General features: G+C 40.2%; 1 protein-coding gene across 1 annotated transcript in view; it reads left to right on the top strand.

The window, feature by feature from the left end:
• The window catches only part of rnf216 (ring finger protein 216), a 230,293-nt gene extending 204,132 nt beyond the window's left edge, over nucleotides 1–26,161 (top strand). The window contains exons 16-17 of the mRNA XM_043711263.1: nucleotides 18,150–18,219; nucleotides 25,539–26,161. Coding sequence (XP_043567198.1) covers nucleotides 18,150–18,219; nucleotides 25,539–26,023 — 555 coding nt within the window. The 3' untranslated portion in view covers nucleotides 26,024–26,161. The remainder of the gene's footprint in view (nucleotides 1–18,149; nucleotides 18,220–25,538) is intronic.
• The last annotated feature ends 560 nt before the right edge of the window (nucleotides 26,162–26,721 follow it).

The raw sequence follows: 26,721 nt of genomic DNA on the forward strand, positions 1-26,721 counted from the left end.
CCTCCCAAGCAGTTCTAGCAAATTTCCCTGCCAGTATATTAGTCCCCTTCCAATTTAGGTGCAATCTGTCCTTCTTGTACAGGTCACTCCCACCCCAAAAGAGAATCCAATGATCCAAAAATGTGATTCCTTCTCCCATACACCAGCTCCTCAGCAATGCATTCAACTGCTCTATCCTCCTATTCCTGCCCTCACTAACTTGTAGCACTGAGAGTAATCCAGATATTGCTACCCTTGAGGACCTCCTTTTTAAATTTCTGCCTAACTCTCTGTAATCTCCCTTCAGAATCTCAACCTTTTCCCTTCCTATATCGTTGGTTCCAATGTGAACAATGACCTCCTGCTGGCCCCTCTCCCCTGTGTAATTCTGGACTGAGACAATAATCTGGTTTGGGTTGGTGCCTGATTGCAACCCCACTTGCCATCCTAGCTCAGACCTATAGTTGCCCTATTTGTGCTCCTTTTAATTCTCCAACCTGTTCAAGTATTTGTGTATACTTGTCCAGTTTATGCTGTGTATTTGGCTTTTTAATTGCCGCTATTTGAATAGCTATAACTATCGCTGGTGTATTAACTAATTTTTCATAATTTGTGAAGTTCTAAAGTTTTGAAAGTGCCAAATTTGAAAGTTGACAACTTTTATTAGCTAATCGTAATCCATATTGGTATTCTGGATCCTTCTGTATTGACTGCAGTCTTTGTCAAAATTCCAGTGCTTAGATCTTGCCTCTCAATATTTTAGCACTTATTTTGAGCAGATTATTGTCAATATTGAAAACTGATCAGAAAATCTATTAAATCTGTTTCAGAACTGTAAATGCATGATGGATAAGACGCATTTATAGTTGTCAGAGCTCACTATTATTAGCTGCTGCATTATGTACTCTTAGCCTACTTGTGTTGATCTTTCTGTTGAAAACCTCATTTTGACACAACCCAATGAAGATAATCCCACATCAACAGCAGGTTACTAATGACATTCGATGCAGGTGCCTTGGCATTTTGCCAGTCTACTCCTCCTGTTGGTAAGTCAACATCAGTGCCTTCCTCATGAGTTGACGCATGGAATCTGCTTTCATTTGGGAATGGTGATGACAGAAGCTCGAATAATTGACTATTGCCTTTTTGAGCAGGTTCCAAATTGAGGAGCTCAAAACAGCAGGATAGATCAAAGTTTACATACTTTGGCTGCTGTACTTTTAAGGTCAAATGCTACCAGACAGATTTCAAATAATGTTTGAGTGAGCTAATGAATCTGGACAATTGATCATATTAAAATGCTGTCTTTCCCTTTAAACCTTTTTTTTCTTTTAATTTCAGGCACATGGTACTTTAATACGATTGATTTCTAATAATGTCACTCTTCTGGAAACTAATTTTCCTCTGAAATTAATGTTTTTATGCAGTTTTGAACTAGCAAAGAAATTTTTTAAAAAGCCACAGGTGTACAATGAGATCTCAGGTAGCAATTTGTTTTGCATTTACTTGTCTCCTCTGGCAGTAAATTTTAAATAGTTTAAATTGGGATTATCCAGTGAACAGTAAAAATTAGGAATTTGTATCCTATAAATGTATTGTGTGCCAGGATGACATTGGACTTGACTGTATTATTCCTTACAGCGAGGTGCCTGACAACTTGCATTGACTTAAATATGAAGGCTGGTCACTTAAGGAAGGTATGGAAGGCATCATACAAAAACCAAGCAAGAGTTAACTACTGTAATGGAAATTATCAACTCTGCTGTTGCCTAATTTTGAACGAGAGCACACACTGCATAGTGTTACGCAGCTGTGTTGAATGCTGAATATCTCTAGTAACATGAAGTAAATAGACATTCCCCAAAAGACTACCTTTAAATAAACGTCAGCAGTTATAATGCCCAATGGTGTCAATATGAAATTATTCATAGTCATTGAGAATGTATATCAACAGGCAGTTGTCTTGAAAACTTGTGTAATAGTCACCTTTCTAAAGTAAAATTGAATTTATTTTAAAGGCTTTGAAATGTAAATCGAAGTGTGTCATAATCTCTCAGTACTGTTAAGTGATGCAGATTTATTGCATTATTTTATAGGTCTGAGTAATTTTTCCTGGGTAGTAGTATCCTGAAGCAATTAAATCCTGCAGCACAAGATCAAGAGGCTGTCCTAACATTTTGTTGATTATTCCTCACGAGAAAAGGAGAGGCTCCTACGCATACCCATGTGTTATTTTAGTGTGTTTATATTGCTATTGATGAAATACTTTTATTATTGCACTTGGGTGTCTTTAAATGTCATGACAATGAATGTCGATTCATTGTCGATCAATGTAGCAGACATTATAAGTCTGGGCTTCTGCAGGAAAACTCGTTTCATGTAGCAAGTGGTTAAAGGAACACACTGCTTGAAACTGTGGTGGAGACAGGTTTAATTAAAACATCCAAAAGGGAATCTGAAAAAGAATATGCAGGGTTATGGGAGAAGGCAGGAGAATGGCACCTTGCAAATTTCTCATTTGGAGAGCTGTGCAGATGCGATGGGCTGAATGGTCTCCTATGTGAAGGTCTATAATCCTGTTTTTTCTGAGGAGACTCACTGCTGCAACCTGGAAGCCACATTTGTCAGTTTTCATCAGTTCTCAAATCCTGACCCTGCTAAATTCTTCTGAGAAGGAATTTCCATTTTCCTTATTGAAATGCAAATTTGCCAAGTAAACAGCATATGTTGGAAATTCTCAATATGTCTGACAGCAGTTTGTGGAGAAAGAAACTGCTAATATTTTAGGTTGGTGATCCTTTGTCAGAAGTGGAATGGTTTTTAAGTAGGGAAAAGAATAGAGGAAAGAATCCAAGGGAAGGTATGCAGTTAGGTCACAGTATGGTGAGATTAAACAAAACAAGGAGTAGATCAGATTAGATTCGTAGTAAAAGTCAAAACAAGATGGTCGTTGGATATCCTTGAGCTGCAAGTTGAAAAGCGTTAGTACCATCAACCATTGCCATGCAAAACAAATGGAAGCATGGGCTATAATTTGGAATTGTTGAACTCTGATGAGTCAGAAAGGCTATTATGAATTGTTTCGTTGAAAGATGAGGTGGCGTTCCTGCAAATTGCACTAAGCTTCTTTGAAACAGTCTAGAAAAATGAGGACAAAAAAATCAGTGGGTGGAGGGAGGAGAATTAAAATAACAGACAACCAAAGATTGCCAAGTGAACTTTCTGCTGAGTATTTCCAGAATGTTCTATTTTTATTTCAAGTTTTCAACCTGCTCAGTATTTTGTTCTCGTAAAATTTCAAACAATATTAACAGTGATGATAATGATTATATTAGCTGATATTAATGGAAAATTAAATTCAATGTGAAATTTGTGCAGCTTGTGTGAGTTTGTGTAGAAAGTGTTAGTTTTTGGAGACAGCAACCCTTACATCCTGAAGTCTGGCTGATTCTTGTCTCTGCCTTACTGCTGACAGACAAGTTGGCTGTGGGAAATTAAAATGAAGTGAATGAAATTTAAATTGCAGATATGAGTTGCATGTGAATAATAATTAACAGAATTCCCTGAGGGAAAACCGATGCTAGTGAAACCAAATCAGAAATTCCTGGAGAAGCTCAGCAGGTCTGGTAGCATCTGTGGGAAGAAAGCAGAGTTAACATTTTAAGTCTAGTGAGCCTTCATCGAAGTAGTAATGCTTGTGAGGTTATTGCAAAGAGAAGGGTTGTGTTATCACCATCATCGTAAGTCAGCAATGAAGTATATAGCAGGTTTCAACTTGCAGCTGGGCAGAACTGCCATTAGGTGTTCTCTGCTTCATGAGCCATTCAATCATGACTGATCAGTTTCTCAACCCCATTCTCCCACTTTCTCCCCATAATCCTTGATCCCCTTCGCTCAAGAATCTATCTCTATCTTAAATATACTAAATGACCTGGTCACCACAGCCTTCTGTAGCAGTGAATTCTGCAGATTCACCACTCTCTTGCTGACGACGTTTCTCCTTATCTCCATTCTAAAATGTCTTCCCTTCACTCTGAGGCTGTGCCTTCAGGATCGAGTCTCTCCTACCAATGGAAGCATCTTCCCAACATCCACTCTGTTCAGGCCATTCAATATTCTGTAAGTTTCAATTAGATCCCCCCCCCCCCCCCTCATCCTTAACTCCATCAGTTATGGACCCAGATTCCTCAAATGTTCCTCTTACGTTAAACTTTTCATTTCTGGGACCACTCTCCTGAACCTCCTCTGATTACCCTTCAGGGCCAGTACATCCACCCTGAGATATGGGGCCCAAAGCTGTGCACAACACTCCAAATGTGGTCTGACCAGAGGGTTAGAGCTACAGAAGTACATCTCTGCTTTTATATTCAAGTTCTCTCAAAATAAATGCCATCATTGCATTTGCTTTCCTAACTACTGACTCAACTTCCAACTTGCACTAGAACTCCCAAGTCTCTGCACTTCAGACTTCTGAATTTTGTCCTCATTTAGAAATTAGCCCATGCCTCTATTCTTCCTACCAAAGTGCATGACCTCACACTTTCCCACTTTGTACTCCATCTGCCAGTTACTTGCCCACTCTCCAAACCTGTCTAAATCCTTCTGCAACCTCCCCGCCTCCTCAATGCTACCTGTCCCTCTACCTGCCTTAGTATCATCTGCAAACTTAGCCAGAATGCCCTCATTTTCATCATCTAGATCATTAATGTGTAAAATGAAAAGTTGTGGTCCCAACACTGAGCCTTGTGGCGCACCACTTGTCACCGGCTGCCATCCTGAGAAAGGCCCTTTAATCCCCATCATATGCTTTCTGCCAGAAAGCCAAGCCTCTGTCCATGCTAGTACCTTGCCTCTAATGCAATGGGCCCTTGTCTTACTCAGCAGCCTCCTGTGTGACACCTTGTCAAAAGCCTTCTTGACATCCAGGTAGATAACATCCATTGGTTCTCTTGGTCTAACTTTGTTGTCCTCAAAGAATTCTAGCAGATTTGTCAGGCATGATATCCCCTTAATGAAACCATGCTGATTACCATACACTTCCAAGTATTCAGATATCTCATCCTTCACAATGGACTCCAAAATGATGTCTGTGAGTTTAGTAACAGATGGCTTATATCATCATCTATTTGTGCACTGACCAATGGTCTCGAAGATAGTTCCCTGCCGGTTGTTTACAGGTAAACAGGGCAATGCCAGCACACAAGTACTTGATGAGAATTTGACAGCTCCTCACAATACCACAGAGAATCTGACAACCCATGATTGTGCCAATACAAAAAAGCATCCAAATTTATAGTTCTGGGTGGCACAATGGCTCAGTGATTATCACTGCTGCCTCATAGCGCCAGGGACCCAGGTTTCATTCCACCTCTGGGCAATTGTTTCTGTGGAGTTTGCACATTATCCCCCGGGTCTGTGTGGATTTCCTCCAGGTGCTCCAGTTTCCTCCCACAATCCAAAGATGTGCAGGTTAGGTGGATTGGCCATGCTAAATAGTCCATTGTGTCTAGGGCTGTGCAGGCTACAGGAATAGGACAGGGGAGTGGGTCTGGGTGGGATATCTTCAGAGGGTCTGTGGACTCAGTGGGCTGAATGGTCTGTTTCCACACTGTAGGGATTCTGTAGCAAGTCTAGCATTGACAAAACATCTTGTCATTCATGTTGCTTCCACGTTTATTGCTAACAGCATCTGTTACAAATGCTGATTCTCTCCACAGTGTGCACATCGTGCATTTAGATACATGAGAGTGCAGATTTTGCGAGCACAGAAACCTCTGCAATTTTTACCAGTTGCATCACTCCATTTGTTCCTCTGCGTACATTGCAAAGATCAGGTAGAGAAATTAATTGGAAGTGGAATTAGTAGAAAAAAACATTAGCAAAATCATCATGAGAAGTCCAAGTACCAAAAGACAAGAACGTGTTAATAAACCACCTTTGCAACTGTAAAATTTGAAGGAGGGGTTTTTGAAGGAGATTGTCAAAATTAGCAATGAGTTTTTGCAGAGTGAATAAGGAAAAATAGTTTCTAATGACACAAGGGCCAGTAACCAGAAGCCAGCTATTTAAGGTGGTTGGAAAAAGAATCTGCGGCAAGCTGGGGTGAAATTTATTTATGCAGCGCATGATTATAATCTGGAATGTGCTGCCTGAAAGGGTAATGGAAGCAGGTTCAGTAATAGCTTTCCAAAAAGACTTGGATATATACTTAAAGGCAAAAATGTGAAGCATCCATGGGGAAATGGGGACAATTGGTTTGCTGTTGTGAACAGCTGCACAGACAGTGTTAAATCAACAAGTCATATTGCGTTTTGTTCTGTGATTTTATGAAATGGCTACAAAACAGTTTCTCACTGGAACTATACCATTACCTCGCAACTCTGCACTTTATATGGATGTAATTATGAATGGAAATCCTATACACTAATCTTCATAAATTGCATTCATTGGAGATGATTTTTATGTTTTGATTAATCAGACCCCAGAATCGCGTATCTTCTGAAATGCATTTCCTGCCTGTGATGTTATGCTATTCAAATTGAGGTTATAGCATAATGCCAGATTTTTGACTCACTTTTTCAGTTGGTTGTCTAATTTGTATGTGCAAGTTAGGCAGACCCAATCTAAAAACTGAAGCTACTAATTTGTGTTAAATATAGACACTTCAGAGTGAACTTTGGTGCTTTCCTACAGAATTAAAGAATATGACACAGTACTGATTCTTGTAAAACTTGTATCACGCACCAAACGTTTGACTCCTGATTTCTGGGCTGTTGGATGATAGGAACAGGAATTTACCATTTTAGCTCATCGAGCCTATTGTAACATTTGGTGAGATCATCTCTGACCTTACTTCATAAAGTTGCTTTGCCCTTTCTCCATTGATGCCTTTGGTTAACAAAAAAAAATCTAACATTCTCTTTTAAAATGAACAGTTATCAGAGACCTCTGAAATCGAGATATCTATAGCAAATTTGGAGAGGCAGTAACGTAGTGGTAAGATTAGATTCCCTACAGTATGGAATCAGGCCCTTTGGCCCAATAAGTCCACACTGACCCTCCGAAGATTGATCCTCTGAAGGTTAACCTACCCAGACGCATTCCCCAATCCTCTATTTACCCCTGACTAATGCACCTTTTACTATGGGCAATTTAGCATGGCCAATTCACCTGACCTGCACATCTTTGGACTGTGGGAGGAAACCAGAGGAAACCCACACAGATGCGGGAGAATGTGTAAACTCCACAGACAGTCGCCCAAGGCAGGAATTGAACTCTGGTTCCCTGGCACTGAAAGACAGCAGTACTAACCACTCAGCCACAATGCTGCCTTGGTAACTGGAATATTAAGTCGAGAGTGTGGTGCTGGATAAGCACAGCAGGTCAGGCAGCATCAGAGGAGCAGGAGAATTGACGTTTCGGGCATAAGCCCCTCATTAGGAATCATAGTTTCCTGATGAAGGGCCAGTGCTTGAAACGTTGATTCTCCTGCTCCTCTGATGCTGCCTGACCTGCTGTGCTTATCCAGCACCACGCACACTATTCTGATCTCCAGCATCTGCAGTCCTCGCTTTCTCTAACTGGGATAATAAGCCAGAGCTAATTTTCTGAGGGTTCAAATTCCACCATGGCAACAGATGTAATTTTAATTCAATGAGTAAACCTAAAATACAAAGCAAATTCATGGTGATTGCAAAACCACTGTCCAATCTCATAAAGCACATCTGGCTCACTATAGAAGAAAATTTTGGCCTGTCAAATGTGATTTCCGAAATACAGCAATGTGGTTTACTCATAAATGTCCTCGGAAATGGCTGAGGAAGCCATTGACAAATCACTACAAAGTCTAATAAAAGGAATTCAATTGGACAGGTCACCCAAAATTGGAAATGAGAAGGGCAGTCTCAACCCTGTTGATCTTGTAAAGTTTTCACAACCAATATGTGGAAGCTTGTGTCAAAATTGGAAAGGCTATCTCAACTATTTTCGAATATCCCAGATACCACCACCACCACCATCTGTGGGTGTGTCCTGTCTCTCTCATAGATTAGACCCACCAGAGGTGGTGGAATAATGGTATATAGTCAAGAGAGAGCTCTGGAAGTCTTCAAAATTGATGTCAAGAAGTCTCATATTAAAACCTATAATACATTGAAGGGCTTGACAGCATTGACTTAGAGAGGTTGTTTCCCCTGTGGGGATTCCAAGACCAGAGGCCATGATCTCAGAGTAAGGGTGAACTTAGCACAGAAAAATGAGGATGTTTTTTCTCCTCGGTGTCGTCACTTTGGGGAATTCTTTGCAGCAGAAGGCTATAGAGGCTGCCATTGAGAATATTCAAGTCTGAGAGAGCTTTTTTTTAATCAGTAAGGTTATTAGGGAAAACACAGGAAAGTGGAGTTGAGGATTCATGTCAGCCATAATCTCTGGATGACAGAGCAGACTCAGTGGGCCAAAGGCACAGTTCAGCTCCTACACATTATGGACTTATGGTTGTACAGTACCTACCGCTCCATGAGCTGCAAAGATTCAAGAAGGTGGAACAGCACCACTACAACAAGAGCAATTAGGGATGGGCAAAGGTAGGAGCAGCAATGGCAGACGGGCTTACAAAATGCACTGAGCCTCCTAGCTGACAAGCTGGATTGATACAGTATGTCCTCTGACACACTGGCCCTGATTGCTCAGAAACTGGAGTAAGTCCTGCAACTTTGTATTTGTTCCATAGACAGGGTTGAGCTGGCATGGAGAGACAAGCCTAGTACCTTCAGGGTCTACTGAAGAGTCATGACCACCTATTTTCCATTGCTCCATTCATTGATCCTTAGGATTGAGGAAAGGACAAGGATTCTTGGCACCGGTCATGGAGCCCTGATCCCACAAGTGCATAGAAATGGTGCCATGAGGCACATAGGGAAGCCGCTCACAGGCCCCTTGGCAACTTTCATTCGGGTCACTGGGGTCTCCTTCTCCACCCTGCCCGACCATTGGAGTATCAAGCCAAGAATGATCAACTTGTCTGTGACTAGAAGACCCTCACATGTCTGGTATGTCCAGACCAACCCCAGATCCCTAATGAAGGGCTTATGACCAAAACAGGAGAAAGTGAGGTCTGCAGATGCTGGAGATCAAAGTTGAAACTTTATTGCTGGAACAGCACAGCAGGTCAGGCAGCATCCAGGGAACAGGAGATTCGACGTTTCGGGCACAGGCCCTTCATTGACTTTCCTGCTCCTCAATATTGCCTGCCCTGCTGTGCTTTTCCAGCGCCACACCTTTTGACTCTGACCAACCCTCTTGCATCAATGACCTCCATGATGGAACAGATTCCCTCCATTCCATACTGAAGCAGGGTAGCTCAGTGTGGTTCATTGGAAGGACACAAGGAGGAAATCATACTGAAGACTCATGGGACCATGGCTGACAGTTATGTAAATAGAAAGTTTTGTTTATAAAAACCTGTTTTACACCATTCATGTGATGGTCTCTATCTCTGTGTAGGGCCTAGATGCTTTGTGCCCCTCTGTCCTTAGATAGTAACAAGATGCCACATTTGGGAATCTATGGTGAGTGCCAGTTACATCATGTGGAAGTAGGGGGTAGCAATGTGTGTATATGACATTCGCTCGCTCTGATTCATTCGCTGTCCCCATTCCTTTTCAGCCTTACCTACTGTTCAGATGGCTGCATGCACAGGAGTGTAGATCTCGGGCAGTTTCCTAGCAGTGTCTGTGCTAAGGAAGTGCAACGCAAATAATCAACGCTGCAGGATGGCCTGGGAGTACACACTCTGTATGCTTGTGTTGCCAACATCTGGTACATTAAAGTCCAATGACCAGATGCAGCCCTGTCCCTCACATGTCAGCTCGCTTTCCCCACCCAAAGCGTTTGCAGCACTTATCCTGAACGTTCTTTATTTTCCATGTGCTTCACTTTTGAAACAACAGCAAGTGGTTCTCTGACACCAACTTTCACCCTCAGCATCAACGTGACGCTGAGGCACCTAACATTACTGTCTTCACTTGTCTAGGTGCCCTCGAGCAACTTGACCTGTCAGCACTAGACCAGACCTCGAACCGGTGGCCAGACATGTCACCTGCTGCAACAGCCCTCCCCACCTCAAACTGGCCCATATAGAGAAGAAAGACACACTCACTCCATGGAACTCCTTGTGCAAAGCCAGACAATGCTCAGTACAGTCTAATTATGTTGTTCTTAAGACCGTTGGTTCAGGAGATACCATGTGCTATTATGGACTATTTTGAGCCACATCCTAGTCACAGATACTGATCCAACTTCATTGTAAGTGATTGAATTAATGCGACAATGAATTGACAGCTAATTGAGCTTGCTAAGGTTTACTCACCCAATTCTTAAAGAAGTCGCACTCGCCAAGTTCAGTTTTTAAGCTATGCTTTCCTTGTATGGCAGCTACATTCTTTAGGTAGAATTTCCACTTCAGGGAGAAAGCCTCAGTCAGCAGTCTCAGCTGGAGAGGCCTGGCATGTGGACCATTGGGGATGATTTGAATGGGCTCCCATCCAATTTCACCCACAACAAATGTGTGAGGAATTATACTTACAGATGGTGATGGTGAAGATTTTCATGATCCCAGCCTTCCAGAATTATCGTTCCGTTTCTTGAGCAGAATATTTCAGATTCACATTCAGGACAGCACAGATTCACGTTCATACTCCATTTCAGAATTACTCACATTCGCTTTCAGAATAATCTAGATTCACATGCAAGTTTTCACCCTTAAAGGAGCGAAGGCTTCAGAGCATAAATCCTTTAATTTTATTTTTTTATTTTCTGCAGCCAAAAACTTTTAAATGCTGGTGGAATAACACCAAAACGAATGAAGTGCCAAACGCGCGCACGAATTAATTTGTAGCAGAAATCCGACTTAACATATTTTAGGTTGTGGAGTAGAGTCTAACCACTTTTTGGCAGCAAAATACATGCTTAAGCCTAGACTCAGCACGAGTCAACCCTCGCATTTTTTAGCTACCAAACGCATGGTTATAGCATGATTAGGTGTTAGCCTCAGATGTTCAGCTCGGAAATGCATGTTTTGTGTTATACTCGCCTTTCAGTCAGCTCACGGGATTCAGTAGGCTGTGGAGATCATGTTTCGAAGAAAATGTGTACAAGGTTATGGTACCATCACAAAGCAGCCTGTGCATAGCAACCAATTAACAGAACTGGTTTCTCCAGCAAAAGAAATTAAATACAAAGATGGTTTCAGGCTAAAAGGCATAATGTGTGCTTGCTCATCAAAACATGTACTGCAGTGGAAGAATTTGGTTTCGGTGAAATACTGGTGCCAGAATAAAAGGAAATGTCCAGTCCACCCCACTCCACCCCCCCCAAACTCCAATGAAGAAGCTGCTTAATGTCAAATATCCCCTCTGAACAAGATTACCATTGGCCTGATCTTGGGAAGCTCAAACCAGAATGGGTCCTTGGATATCTGAATGAATGAGCCGGATTTTGTGAGTAGAAATGATGATCTCCCATTTTCTCTGTTAAGACAGAGCTTCATGGTTCTAGCAGAGGATTGCAATCATGGCCAATTTGGCCTGCCTTTTTATCGCACAGTAGTTGGGGGGGGGGGTGGAAGGTAAATCATGCCCCCTTTGTCATAGTAGTAGCTGCCATATTTTGTGAAGTAAAATGACCAGCATTACAGAGCCACTTTGATAACTCCTGTGAAATGTCATTATGTAAGGATGGTGAGAGTTTATTATACTTTGACACAAGGTGGGTAGGAATAACAGATCAGCTGTGGAGCTTTTAGAATTGATCAGGATGGGCAGGATGTGCTGGGTCTTGTGATGAGAGGATGAGAAATGTTTTATTTAATGAGACAGAGGAGTGGGAGACTGTGTGCAGCATTGTTGGATCCACAAGATAAAGGGAGGTGTTGGTAATGCGTGTGATAGGTGGGGTGGGGGGATGGTCAGTTTAATAGCTACCCAGGAGTTCGACTAGGTTTTTAATTACCTAAAGGTTTCTGGGTAACTATTAATTCAATTGCAATGGAAAGCCCCAGATTTTCCAATTGAAATGGATTCTTTCCGATGATTTCAGGGGGGTTGCCCTGAAATCAGCTTCCCTGGCAGTTCCCTTGGAGAAAGATATGTTAACAACTCCATAGGATCCCAACCTGCACCCTCCCATGCTGCAGAAATGACTATCTGACTATTAGAAAATCTGTGCCATTATGTCATCACCACAAATACAGTACGAAATCCACCTTGAGTCCAGCAATGACTTCAGAGTAACAGCCAGTTTGTGTGGTCACTTAAATGTTTCTTGTGTTGTGACAGACCATGATTACTCTGAGACTACCATAAGACCTCTTTCAAAATCATCAGTTTCTACTGTTTCATTATCAGACAACAGCCAAAACATGACTATCCATGATGTTACATCAGCAACATAGATTAAGTGCCTCAACAAACCATTCAACGATCATGTTCATGCTGAATCGGTTAGGTTGATAGTTGACAGAGAAAAAGAGCAAGAAATGTGTGTAGTGGCAATGTAATGTTTTGTAGGGTTTTATCATCAAATCATAGGATTATATTAATGTACGAACTGTCATCAAATCATTCAAAAAATGCAGAATATTCAATTTAGTGAGTGGAGGGGAAGATGATTTGCAGGGGAAGCAACACAGAAGCATCACATCTGATCTAGAGTGGGCTTCTCATGGCTAAAGTGACCCATAAATTCAATAAACCCTTTGTTACAAATGTCAAAGATGATGAATTTGGCCATTTTTTAAAAAAACTGTTATTCTAACTATCTTTGAATTATATTTTATTAAATTAAGCCGAGGGCATTATTTTATTTCAATTACAAGTGTTTAGTTCCTTTTCACATTTCCAACTGGAAACAACCGACATCAAAGATTCACATTTTATACTTACAAATTGGGCCTTGTTTTAAAAGGATTGACGGAAGCTTCAGAAGTCAACTTGTACATCACCATCTTTAATATTTGCAGTAGTTGATACACTTTACTGTATGTCGTAAGCTATAATAAACTCCTTGTAACTTTATCGTTAAAACTAACAAAATTAAGTAATGTTATTTAAAAAGTGGAAACAGTGGAGAAGTGGTAATGTCACTGTGCTAGTAATCTAGGGACCCAGTCTAGGGACCCAGTCCCTGCCACACAATATTCCACTAATGGTAGCTAGTGTAATGTAAGTTCATTTAATTAATAAATCTGCAATCAAAAGTTAGGGGAAGGAAATCTATCATCTACACTGATGGCTGGCCTCTTACATGGGCCTACAGCCCATAGCAATATGATTAACTCTTTACTACCCTCATGGCCTGGCAAATTATTTAATTTAAGGGCAGCTGTGAATATGCAACAAATGCTACATCCCATGAATGAACAATAATAAAACAAAAACTCTGCAAACATTAACCAATCAAATACATCTTGAACAAATCACAAGACTTGTTTAAATTTGAATGGAGTGATATGTTTCCTTCCTCCAGCAAACTGTGTTGCCAGCAGGGTATTAATCTCAGCTTGGACGTATTTCTGTGAATAAACATGTTTCCAACCTCTACTGTCTAATGCCTGAACTCAAATCAAAAAAGTTCAGCATTAGAATAAACTTGAAAAAAATATGTTTTTTGTTGCAAACTTTCACGAAGGTGTGAGGCATCTGGTGATGAATTGGATGGAGCATTTGAAGCTCAGATATAGATTGAACAGAATGCCAGTTTTGTTTTAATTGGTTTAGTTCCAGTTGCATGAGTAGTTAGGGAGCATAAAATTTCTAAACATTTGAAGCAGAAGATGATACGAGTATTTAGAGAGCGAGCACAGCCAAATCAATACTCTGAGTTGCATTTGCAAAGAGCTAGCAGGGGTAAAGTGTGTCAGATGGTCTCCTTCTGTACTGAAGATAGTTGTGAAGAAGAACAGAAATTGATAATTCAAATCAAGCTGCCAAAAAAAACCTAGACCTTCTAGCACAATAGGTGAATTTTAAAGAAACGTTGTTTATTTGCTGCCTTAACTGCAGTTTTGTGATATGTCATGATTACAGAAATCCTTCTAGAAAGCATATCATCCTTAATGATGCCACACATCCTAAGCAGAAGCTAAAACGGGTACTCCTTCATCTGAGTCAAAGAAAGAAAGCCTGTATGCTTGGGTACCAACCACAGCAACTCGTGGGACCTCAAAATAAATGTATTCCAATCTCTAACCACCATTGAAGTTAACAGATCATTCTTCAGCAATCTAAGCAGCACCTTTATAACATGTTCAATGTCTGCAGAGTGGCTGATAATATCTAACTACTTGGTATATCCTCTGTACATCCCAATAGGCACCCTTTTAATCTTCAATCTTCCAACTTCCGTTGAGCTGGCATCAAACTGAATGCTGCAAGAGAAGTTAACTGTGCAACATTTAGGAGAGCTGCAATGCAAGTCCTGGCAACTATTCCAAGTGCCAATGTTTTAATTTTAAGTTTACATTCTTCGCAAGTCGTAATGCAAAAGATCCTAACCAAGAGGAACGTTTCTGCAATCTAGGATTTAATTTACAAAATTATAAATGCAAGTTAATATTCACCTTATTTAAGTAAATTGGGGAGAAAGCAAATTTCTTACAATCTTTGCAACATAAGAGCAAAATAAGAGACTGCTCCATTATATAGTCAGATTAAGTGCATTCTGTCACTTAACCAATTTAAAATTCAAAGTTGGTTCTTATTTTCACACTGTGACTGTCATTCAGAACAATAGGTATCCTCAGACTGGTGTAATCCTGATCATTTATCCTGAAGCAGTGATAATTTATTGCTGGGAATGCACAGTTTCTATACAAATTTAATTACCATTAAGTATTTGCTTGTGCAATGCATTTTCATAATTGTCTTTCGCAATTATACAATTAATTAGACAATAGGCAAGATTTTTAAAAAAACAGGTCAAGCAGATTGATTCATATCCCTTTCCACTTTTTCCTTTCATGAGTAATTGATGCCATCCTGATTTGGACTGACATCACCAAATTGTCACTTTGTTAATCTCATTAAAGGGTATACAAATATGTCTTTCTATATAACCAGTCCTTCTTATGGACTTCCCACGTATAACAGAAAATGCAAATCCATCACCTATGGTCCTCAAAAGAATGTCCAATGCTTATCAAGGCAGACTGCATGTGGAACTGGAAAATTCAAGATGGGGTCTGGGGCCAACCTGGAAAGTATGTGGAACTGTGGGTAGCAAATCAATAAGGATTGAGTGTATCCTGAGTGACTAAACGTTCTAATAATTTTATCCTCCAGGTGAGTGGAATACACACTATAATCTGCTCAGAAACAGACTATTTGCCCTAACCAGACTTTGTTAGTGTTTATACTCCAATTCAGCCGCCTCCTATCTTTCCTCATCTAAATCTATCAGCATAACCCTCTATTTTGTTCGTTCTCACATGTATATCTGGCCTTCCCTTAAATGCTTAATACTTGTTTCAACCACTCCTTATAATAATGAGTGCCACATTCTCACAACTCTTTGGCTAAGGAGTTGTTTATAATTCCAAGGGAATGAAACTGGCTGTGTCCGGCTGCAACACTCAAGGCCTGATTACAGTCTGGTACTGTTGACATAGGCTGCTGCATCCACATGTCCTGTTCACTCAATACTGAGTTGCTGTGGCAATAATGCCCCCTCAGTACTGTTGGTCAGAAATCAACTGATTCCACTTTTCAATAGCAATGGTTCCAAAACAAATGGATTTCTTTTGTTTCCTTTTCCTCTGTCCCTCAGCAAACGCTTTGACACATTGGTTGTGGAGTTGAGTGCTGGAAAGGAAAAATTGAAGGGACAAGTATTAGCCTTTCATACAGTTATTATGTTGGAGCTCAACATTAATTTGATTGTGGCATGTTCATTTTTATCTTTTGTCCTAACATTGGTATATGCATTTCCAATCAACGTGTAGCAAATGTTTAGTTTGTTAATAATTTTAGAGGTAATTTTTATATCTGTGAAGGTTATAGTTGTAAAGGAAAGCTAATAATAATGCTAAGATTTAGAGATTGTCAGAACACTCAGAAATGGTAATTCTTTTTTTTAACATAGTTAAAATAGAAGAGAGTGATCTGTGAAATAGCAGGAGGGCTTCCTTAATTAAGCAACTGGAGAAATGACATTTGCAGCGCCTGCATGCCTGAAAGATGTTTTTGTTTGCTGAATTCGAGCTAAATTTGTTTAAAAGCATTTAATAAACCTTGAAAAGTTGTACAACCTATTTTTCACATAAAAGAAATTACAAATGAGGAGTACTTAATGAGGGTCAATCTAAGAACATTCAAAAACATGCTACTTCATTGTGGCAACATGAGGAACTTAGGAAAGTTCTCTAGTGTCTGTTTATCTGTATGTTTGCTGAGAGTGTTAGTTGCCTTTGGTACTTGTGCTTTGCAGGCAACCGAAAGAAGCTAGCCATAATAAACGATAGTTAGATAGCCCTGCATTGTAAACAAACTAAATACTTAAGTCAGGCAGGGAACTCTTAATCTTAGATTGAATTGAAGAAACAGGATCCTGAAGATAGCCTCGTTTGAACCTAGTGTAAGCATCTATTGTGGCCCTTTCAAGGCCTTGTGGTAATAAAAAAATGTAGCAAGCAGAGCTTGAAAAGCAAGATTAAGGCATCCATAGTCAAAAGATGGAAATGAACGGGTTTCCTCTGATAACTGGAGTTGAGAAGTATTCTCCACAAGACTGTGACCACAATTGTGTGCAATCCCCGCAAAAGTAAATAACTTAAAAGATTGATTTGTTTTATAAGAGAATTCTTGGGGAAGTAAACCATACTGTTACTTAATAGAGCTTTGAAATAACTGCACAGAGGCTAGCATCCTGTCATCAAATCAACCTTTATTTACTTGTGTACAGTACACTGGCTGTGGCTAGTCAACTCTGAATCAGTCTCCTGAACTGAGGAAATTCTAAATCTCTTGCTTATATTGGTCAGCCAAGGCTTTCCTGATTGGCCCAGGTTAATATCCCCAATAAAGGAGCTCGTAGTGAATGAGGTCCCTATGGTTCCAATCACTACAAGTTTGTTTTGTTGATTCTAGTCTATACAGTAATGTATTTTTAAATGAGGTCTTATGGTGTATTCCTATCAGTTCAAATGATCTGATTTCTCTATAAATATTATTGGCCTTTGACCAGATTGTTGATAGTATCAGAAGGTTCTAGTTGAATTTTGAGGAAAAGATAGTGGCTTGGGGGTCCTTATTCTGCTCCTTCTCTTGTATCTCAGACTTATCATTTACTGAAAGAGCAGTAGGAAGCAGCAAGAAATTTACTAAAGCACATCAAAAGAGAGGAGAAAAATCAAATGAATGAGAGAAGAGTTGGTCTCAAACCTGGAGGTAGCAAAATTATAGCTGACCAATTTTCAGCAGCAGATGGGCTTAATCAAGGGCCGGAGTGGGCAGTAGCTGCCCTGGATGCACAGAAAAATTGCCTGATTTTCTTTAGTATGTAACATCTGAAAATACCAGACCAGACATTGGTTTAATGTGCCATCTGAAAGTCAGCATCCACAGCAATGAGCACACTTCTGATAATTTGCCTCAGGTCTATTTATGGGACCTTGCTATCTACAGATTTGCTGCTTTAGGTGTTGCCTATATTGTAATAGTGACTGCACTTAAAGTACTTCATTGGCTATAAAGCACTTTAGGGTGTTGCAAAGCACTCTATGAATGCTAGGTTTTTTTTCTAGCTATCTGTCTCTTTCTTTCGATCCATCTTAATTTCTGGTTTCACACAAACATCATGATGTGTTTATAAGCTGAACCATTTAGGTGAAACAGAATTGGGTATGATGTGTGTCTGAGGATTGCATTGTTGCCTGACACTGACAGGCAGGTTGCACCCACTATGAATGTTACTTTTTAAGAAAGTATTTGACAACAGCAGACACTGTTACTCTGAAAACTGAATGTCTCCTAACAGACAGTTTGAATCTTTTGACCTGTCTGGCTCATCTACAAGCTGCTTGTGCCAACTAATCCATCACAAACTGCTACAATAATTTTGAATGTGTTGTGACTATCTTGGTACTGCCGCCATCAATAATGACCTCAATTTTCTGGCAGGAAGATGACGAGAGACTCATCAGAGAGATTCAAAGTGAAGCTGAAAATGAGCAAAAGAAAAGGATTGGAGGTGAGTTATATAGAAATTACGGAACCAAACCTTGGTCCAACTCCTGTTGGTGTTTCTGTCCCACCCAAACAGCCTACCATACTTCACCCTGTCAGCATAGCCTTTATTGCTTTTTTTCTCTCCTTGTGCTGGATGTTTGAGATGGAATTATTTTTGGTTCAATTTGAATTTGTATGACAGAGTATGAGTATGATAGTTTTGTAGCTATTTTAATAGTATAAAGTTACTTCACATTTGTGTATCTCTTCAAGCCAGTCTTTGTCAGGTTGTCTGACTTCTGAGAAGCAAACACAGGTTTGATTTATTCACTGAAGTAGCTAAACAGGTGTCACAGGTTTTGCTTGAGTATTAATGTTGCCAAATTATGGTTAAATTAAACACCAACCCCTTCCGCAAAGTTTGGGCGGAGTTCAACTTTTTAAAAAAACTTGCCATTTCAACTAAATTCTTCTCAATGACCAATTTATATCCAGTGAATTTACGGAAACTGTATGACACAAAAAAATTAGATCATTAAATTTTATATAATCTGAAGCAGAAGTACACTACTTTAAATGTTGAATGTGCAGTAAGCAAGCTTATTTTGCATCATCACATCATTGTACTAACAAGGCTAGCAAACCTGCCACTTCAACTTATGCATACCATAAAAATCTGTAAGATGCTGCAACAATGACTATTTTCTGCAAATCCACATTTAACTGTTTCAGATTTTTTTTGGTTTTCAATGCCAGTCCTTTAGGAAATTGTGCGTTTTTGTCCTGTGTTTACTTTGTTGATAAATATTAACGTACTTGTTTCAAGGAAACAAGACAATAGGTGCAGGAGTAGGCCATTTGGCCTTCGAGCCAGCATCACCATGCATTATGATGATGGTTGATTATCCACAATCAGTATCCTGTCCCTGTCTTAACCCCATAACCCTTGATTCCACTATCTCTAAGAGCTCTATCCATCTCTTTCTTGAAAGTATCCAGAGACTTGCCCTCCACTGTCTTCTGGGGCAGAGCATTCCATATATCCGCCACTCTCTGGGTGAAGACGTTTCTCCTCACCTCTGTTCTAAATGACCTAACCCTTATTTTTAAATTATGTCCTCTGGTTCTGGACTCGCCCATTAGGGGAAATATGTTTCCTTAACAAGGCTAGCAAACCTGCCACTTCAACTTATGCATACCATAAAAATCTGTAAGATGCTGCAACAATGACTATTTTTTGCAAATCCACATTTAACTGTTTCAGATTTTTTTTGGTTTTCAATGCCAGTCCTTTAGGAAATTGTGCGTTTTTGTCCTGTGTTTACTTTGTTGATAAATATTAACGTACTTGTTTCAAGGAAACAAGACAATAGGTGCAGGAGTAGGCCATTTGGCCTTCGAGCCAGCATCACCATGCATTATGATGATGGTTGATTATCCACAATCAGTATCCTGTCCCTGTCTTAACCCCATAACTCTTGATTCCACTATCTCTAAGAGCTCTATCCATCTCTTTCTTGAAAGTATCCAGAGACTTGCCCTCCACTGCCTTCTGGGGCAGAGCATTCCATATATCCGCCACTCTCTGGGTGAAGAAGTTTCTCCTCACCTCTGTTCTAAATGACTTAACCCTTATTTTTAAATTATGTCCTCTGGTTCTGGACTCGCCCATTAGGGGAAATATGTTTCCTGCCTCCAGAGTGTCCAATCCTTTAATAATCTTGTATGTCTCAATCAGATCCCCTCTTATCCTTCTAAACTCAACTGTACAAGCCCAGTCGCTCAATCTTTCAACATATGATAGTCCCGCCATTGAATTGACCTCATGAACCTACGCTGCACTCCCTCAATAGCCAGAATGTCCTTCCTGAAATTTGGAGTCCAAAACTGCACACAATACTCCAGGTGCGGTCTCACCAGGGCCCTGTACAGCTGCAGAAGGACCTCTTTGCTCCTATCTAGCATGCTATCTCAAAATACTGTCCCAATGTGATCTGTGTTATTCAAAAATGTGCATAGAAATGATTTTTTTAAATTTTATTTTCGTTGTTGAACACTGTAATTTCAGTGTGCAATGACTTTCTGGTTAATGAAGATAATTACAGATTAGACGATTCACGAAGGAAGCAAGGGAAAATCAGGATAGTTTCCCAAGAACACTAAATATGATCCAAAGTTTCTGTTGCAGAGTTAAGAGTGTTGATAATTTGTCCAAGGCCCTCGTGCTCCAACTTGATTAAGCGTTAAAGGTGAATTTTTGCCTGTGATGAATGTTTTAAAACTTTTTTTCTGTGCAGTGTCAGGCTATTTCCAGAACACACTTGCCAGTAGAGATATCAATTCAAAGTCACTGTATTTTGGCATTCTGCTTTTCAGAAGAGAGGGGCAGGTGATTATTTGAGGTATTCTTTAGTCATCACAGAATTAATTCATTTTATCTGAATATCCCTTATTTAGTTGAAAATTATCTGTTGTCTTACTGGAATCTGTGAGACAGTCTTTGCAGTTACACCAGCTGAAGTGTGCTATGGTAGAAAGAAAATTGGACAGCATTCTGATGGGCTTCCTAGTCACCTGTTCAGGGCTAGGTCCTCAACCTGGGATAATGCCTATTTCAAACTTCTTTGTCACCCCCACCCTCTGGATTCAATGACAAGCTGGAGCTCTGTGATTGACCAGTTAGACTGGTTACTTTGATTGGTAGGAGTTTTATCTTAGAGTGACAGCGACGGGCGGAGTTTATTCGTGTTACACAGTCAGTGACCGATAATCTTTCCATGTTTAAACCAGCATTACCAAAAAAAGTAAAGCTAGTAACTGGGCTTCTGTTTGAAAAAAAAAGCCATGTTTGGAGGGAAAGTAGGTTGTATTTTTCTTGTTTTTGGCTGAGGGGCATGAGGCAGTATTCACTTCCTGTTCATCCGTGTACTGTTCGTTTGCTTCCAGTAGAACGAAACAATTTAATACTTGTTATCACGTGACTGAAGTGATTTCACTTATAAACTGTAAAGAAAACCTCTTGCTTCTGCATCAGATGATTGTGGATTCAAGCCCTTATCCTGAAACTTGAGCATATCATTTTAACTAGTTGTTTGATGCAGCACAGAGGAGAGTCACGCTTTTAAAGGCACTGTCTTTCAGATAAGACACTAAACCCCTCTGTGTCCCCTCAGATGGACAATAAAGAATCCTTGCTACAATTGTGAAAAGAGCAGGGGACTTCTCCTGTATCCTGGCCAATTTTGATCCCTTAACCAATACTTAAAAGCAAAGGTGATCTGACCACGTCATTACTGTTGGGGATAGCCTTGCTTTGTGCAAATTTGTTTCCATGTATTATGCAATATGCATTTCAGAACTAATTAGACTCTCAGAATCCTGCAGGTCAGAAGGAAGCCATTCGACCTATCATGACTGTTCCAGCGGTTTGAAAGAGCTATCCAATTACTCCACTCCTTTTCTCTTTCCCCATGATCTCTTCTGCACAGTAAACATCTATAGATATATGTTGCTCTTCAACTATTTATCCATTTGTTTGTTGAAAGATATTATTGAATCTACTTCCACCATCCTTTCAAGCAATGTAGTACAAGTTATCAGTGTTTAAAAACAATTATTTATTTTGCCTCTGGTTCTTTTGCCAGTCACCTTCAATCTTCTTTCTGTGATTGATGGTCCTTCTGGAAATGGAAACATTTACTCAATTAAACCATACATGATTTAGACACCTCTATTAAATCTTCCTTGCCCTCAGGAGGCAATCTCATAGTTGAAGCCCTTATTCCTGGTACTATTCCAGTATATCTCTTCTACACCCACTGCAAGGACCTTACATCCTTCTTAAAGTGTGGTGTCCAGAATTGAACAGATTTTGCAAACCGACCTAACCAGTGTTTCATAGCAACAAGGGAATGGCAGAGAGAAACAACTTTTTGTATCTGTCTTCACATTGGAAGACAATTAAGTTATCCCAAGAGTTGTTAAAAATCAATAGGTGGAAGAGAAAGAGGAACTAAAGCGATCAATATCGTTGGTTAGACCCCACTTGGAGTACTGTGAGCAGATCTGGGCACTGCACCTTAGAAAGAATACATTAGCCTTGAAGGGAGCACAACATAGATTTACACGAATGATACCTGGAATTCAGGGATTATGGTATGTGGCAAAATCATGTCTCACTAACTTGATTTGAGTTTTTTGAAGAAGTAACAGAGGATTGATGAGGGCAGAACAGTGGATGTAATTTATATATATTTCAGTAAGGTGTTTGACAAGGTTCCTCATGATAGACTGCTTAGCAAGGTTAGATCACATGGAATACAGGGATAACTAGCCATTTGAATACAGAACTGGCTTGAAGGTATGAGACAGAGGGTCGTGCTTGAGGATTGCTTTTCAGACTGGAAGCCTGTGACCAGTAGTGTGCCACAAGGATTGGTGCTGGGTCTTTTTGTCATTTATATAAATGATTTGGCTGTGAACATAGGGGGTAGAGTTAGTAAGTTTGCAGATGACATCAAAATTGGAGGTGTAGTGGACAGCAAAGAAGATTACCTCAGAGCTTAACGAGATCTTGATCAGAAGGGTTAATGGGACGGGGAGTGGTAGCTGGAATTTAATTTAGATAAATGTGAAATGCTGCATTTTGGAAAGGCAAATCAGGGCAAGTCTTTTACACAGTGAAGAAGTCCTGGGGAGTATCGGAGGCTGAGGTTTTTATAGAAGTTAATAAAATCATGAGGGGCACAGATAGATTGAAATGACAAGGTCTTTTCCCTGGTATGGGCGAATCCAAAACTAGAGGGGATTGGTTTAAGGTGAGAGGGGAAAGATTTAAAAGGGACCTAAGGGCCAACTTTTTCACGCAAAGAGTGGTGTATGTATGGAATGAGTTGCCAGAGGAAGTAATGAATGCTAGTAAATGGGACAAGATTAATTTAGGATATCTGGTTAGCATGGATGAGTTGGACTGGAGAATCTGTTTCCATATACAGCTCTATGACTCTAAATAGGCTGCACAGTCTGAGATTTTGGGATAGACCATTCACAAGAGAAAAGCATTTTTACCACAGAGTGGTAAAAGTTTGGAAATCTTTTCCACAAATGATTGTTGATGCTAGTTAGTTTTAAATCGGAGATAGATTTTTTTTGCTAAGCAATGGTATTAATGGATATGGACCCTTATCAACTTTACTCTTACTGAAATAGATTGGAGGAATCAATTGGTTTCCTCTTGCCCTTATTTCAAATGTTCTTGTATTGCCCCTCTTGTTCTTCCACCAAATAGCCCACTTTTTGGCATTAAATTGCATCTGTCATATGTCTGCCATTTCACTCATCTGTCTTGCACCTTGCCAACATCTGTTACTATCCTCCTTATTATTTACTACATGTCCAAGTTTTATGTCATTTGCAAACCTTAATATTATGCTCTGTATTCCCAGTCCCTGTTTTCAATATGCATCAAAAGGAACAGAGTTCCGAATGCTGACCCCGAGGAAACACCACCGTATGCCTCTCGACTGTCTGAAAAATAATGGATTCCCCACTTCTCTCTTAGCCAATTTGTATCCATGTCAGTTTAATCCATAGGCTTTAATTTTGCTAATAGATCTATTAATGATACTTTGTTAAATGCCTTTTCAAAATCTATATGTATATCAATCATGCTACTCTCATCAAACTCTCTAATCCACCTGTGTCAGATGTATTTTCAACTCTTAATCTCCTCCAGTTAAGTATTTTTACACTTTGTATCATGTTCTTACCAGAGTTATTCCAAACCACTGAAATATCATCCACTTGCCCACTCCGTCCTTAGACTAGATCCAGCACTGCTTCCTTTCTCATTAGGTTGGAAATGCACTGATGAAGAAAGATGTCTTGTATACATTTCAGAAATTCCTCCCTATCCCCATTGTACTTTTACTGCTCTATTCTATAACAAGGTAATTGAAGTTCTCCATTCTCACTACTCTGAACTACTTGAATCTTTCTATAACTTACCTACAAGTGCTCTCAGCTCTTAGAATTGGATGATCTATCATACACAGCCAGTCAATTACCTAATTCTGATCAAAAAGCCCTCAGTCCCTCAACTGCTGTATTCTCATTTATTTGATTAATGTTGCTACCTACCATTTTTGTCTTCCCTATCTTTCCTGAATAGTGTATTGTCAGAAACAAAATTCCCAAACTTCTTATTTGAGCCAGAACTCTGTTGTTGCCATGACATCAGTCCCGTGTGGCCCTATATTCCTGCGGCTCGCCAACTTTATTTACAATGCTTCATGTATTTACATGTATGCAGTCCAAAACACATTTAGCCTGCCTTGCATTTGTCCCCTTTTGAACCATTCCATTTAGATTAGATTCCCTACAGTGTGGAAACAGGCCCTTTGGACCAACAAGTCCACACCGACCCTCCGAAGAGTAACCCACCCAGACCCATTTCCCTCTGACTAATGCACCTATGGGCAATTTAGCACGGTCAATTCACCTGACCTGCACATCTTTGTGACTGTGGGAAGAAACCGGAGCACCCGGAGGAAACCCACGCAGACACGGGGAGAATGTACAAACTCTGGAACCGAACCTGGGACCCTGGCGCTGTGAGGCAGCAGTGCTAACCACTGAGCCACCATGCCGCCCTATTCTGAACTGTTTTTTTCTCTAGTGTTGTTTGTCTCTCTTAGATCTCTGTATACATTATTTATTTTCTTTCATGTTTCATCCTGGTTCTGATTCTCCTGTGGAATTCTTTAAACTATTTCTCCACAGTACTTGTTAACTGCCTCACAAAAAACTTTTCCTCAGCTCTGTGATGCCTTTCCAACGTGAATAAGCCCCTGCTGTCCCATTGTCCTAAAGGTCCAAAGCCCTTCCACCTGCCTGTGTCTCCAGCTGCTTATACTGTTATTCATATATTCTGCTTTTTCAAGCTCCTGAAATTGACTGTGATACTTCATTTCCTTTCTCTCCCATGATATGGGTTCCCATTTGAATGGCAACTACTGGCTGTTCTCTTTCTCCCCAGTTCTTTCGCCGCCTCTCGGTCACTGTAAATTTTGGGATGTCTGGAGGGATCATGAAAGGTGCATATAAATGCATACTTCCTCCCTCTCTCTTTCTTCTTTATGATGCCAGGATCAATATATCATTAGTTTATCTATTTAACAAGATCGATTTTTGATTGTAGGGAATGTGAAGTTTATTGGAGAGAGATTCTAAAGCTTAAAGAAGTATCTCGCCTGAAATCTCTAACTCTGACAGTGTATTCTCTGTGAATGCCTGCTTTCTAATGCAGTAACAAATTTTCTGCTTTGGTCATACCTACTTTAGAGCAAGCTGTGAAAAGAATTGGGCCTCCTCCAGAGGATCCTCCTCCCAAGAATGCAAGAGTTGAAGAAAGAGGTCAAGCAGTGCATCCTGGAGTGAATTTTAACCGCAATGACCTTCCTCGACCAGCGCCAATGATACCTGAATTTCCCCCTATCCCACCAGTGCCCCCTCATCTGCAGGTCCCCTTTCCACCACCTCCCTATTTTCACTTCAACTTTGATGCTCTGCAACATATTAATTTTGAGCACGAGTACCCAATGCACTTTGGCCCGCAGCCCTACCACCGGCGTCATCGCCACCACCATCACTATCATCATCGCCACCATCACCATCATCCACCAGAGGCTCCACACCACCACCATCCACCACACCATCACCGTGACGGTCCCCATGGACACCCAAATGTGCCGCCGGTTTACCGACCACCACAGGACCATATGATGTTCAACTTTGTACCAGGAGCAGAGCAGCGTAACCTTCGATGACCAGCATTGTTCCCGTAGACTTTATTTTGAGCCAAAGAGACCTTTGGTGTTTGTTGTTTGCTGAATGTTTAAATGAAAGGCCACAGATAGATTTACTGTGTAAATACTGATCAAATAAACCATACTTTTTTTTTCCACTTGCAAAAGACAGATTTTTGTTCTGTTTTTCAGAAAAAGAACAAAATTTTACTTGGGTACATATGAAGAATTAATAAAATATTTGCATTATAAACAGGAAGTCTCAATTTGATTTCAGGGCCTGGTGTCTACTTCCAGTTCACCAGTCAGTTTGTTAGTCATGGTGCTGAGACTGGAAGTGGAGTAATGCAGATCACAGATCTGTCTTGTTTCAGATATTCATGTGCTTGAAGACTATCATTAAAAGGAAATGGTAGCGTAGGTGACAGTGTTACTGCTAGTAATCTAGAAGCCAGACCAATACTGCAGTAAATTAGTTTAAATCATACTGTGGAATTTAAAATTCATTTAATTAATGAATTTCGAGTAGAAGTTAGTCTGTGAACTATCAGATTGTCAGAAAAATCCTTTAGGTTCATTTATGCCCTTTAGGAAAGGAATTCTGTAATCATTAGCCAGTCTGACCTGCCTACATGTGGCATCAACAGTAATATGGTTCTCTTTTAATTGCCCTCTGAAATGGTGCAGCATGTGTTCTCAAGGGCAGTTAAGGTTGGGCA

The sequence above is a fragment of the Chiloscyllium plagiosum genome, chromosome 21 (assembly GCF_004010195.1).
Source record: "Chiloscyllium plagiosum isolate BGI_BamShark_2017 chromosome 21, ASM401019v2, whole genome shotgun sequence".
In the NCBI taxonomy this organism is placed as follows: domain Eukaryota; kingdom Metazoa; phylum Chordata; class Chondrichthyes; order Orectolobiformes; family Hemiscylliidae; genus Chiloscyllium; species Chiloscyllium plagiosum.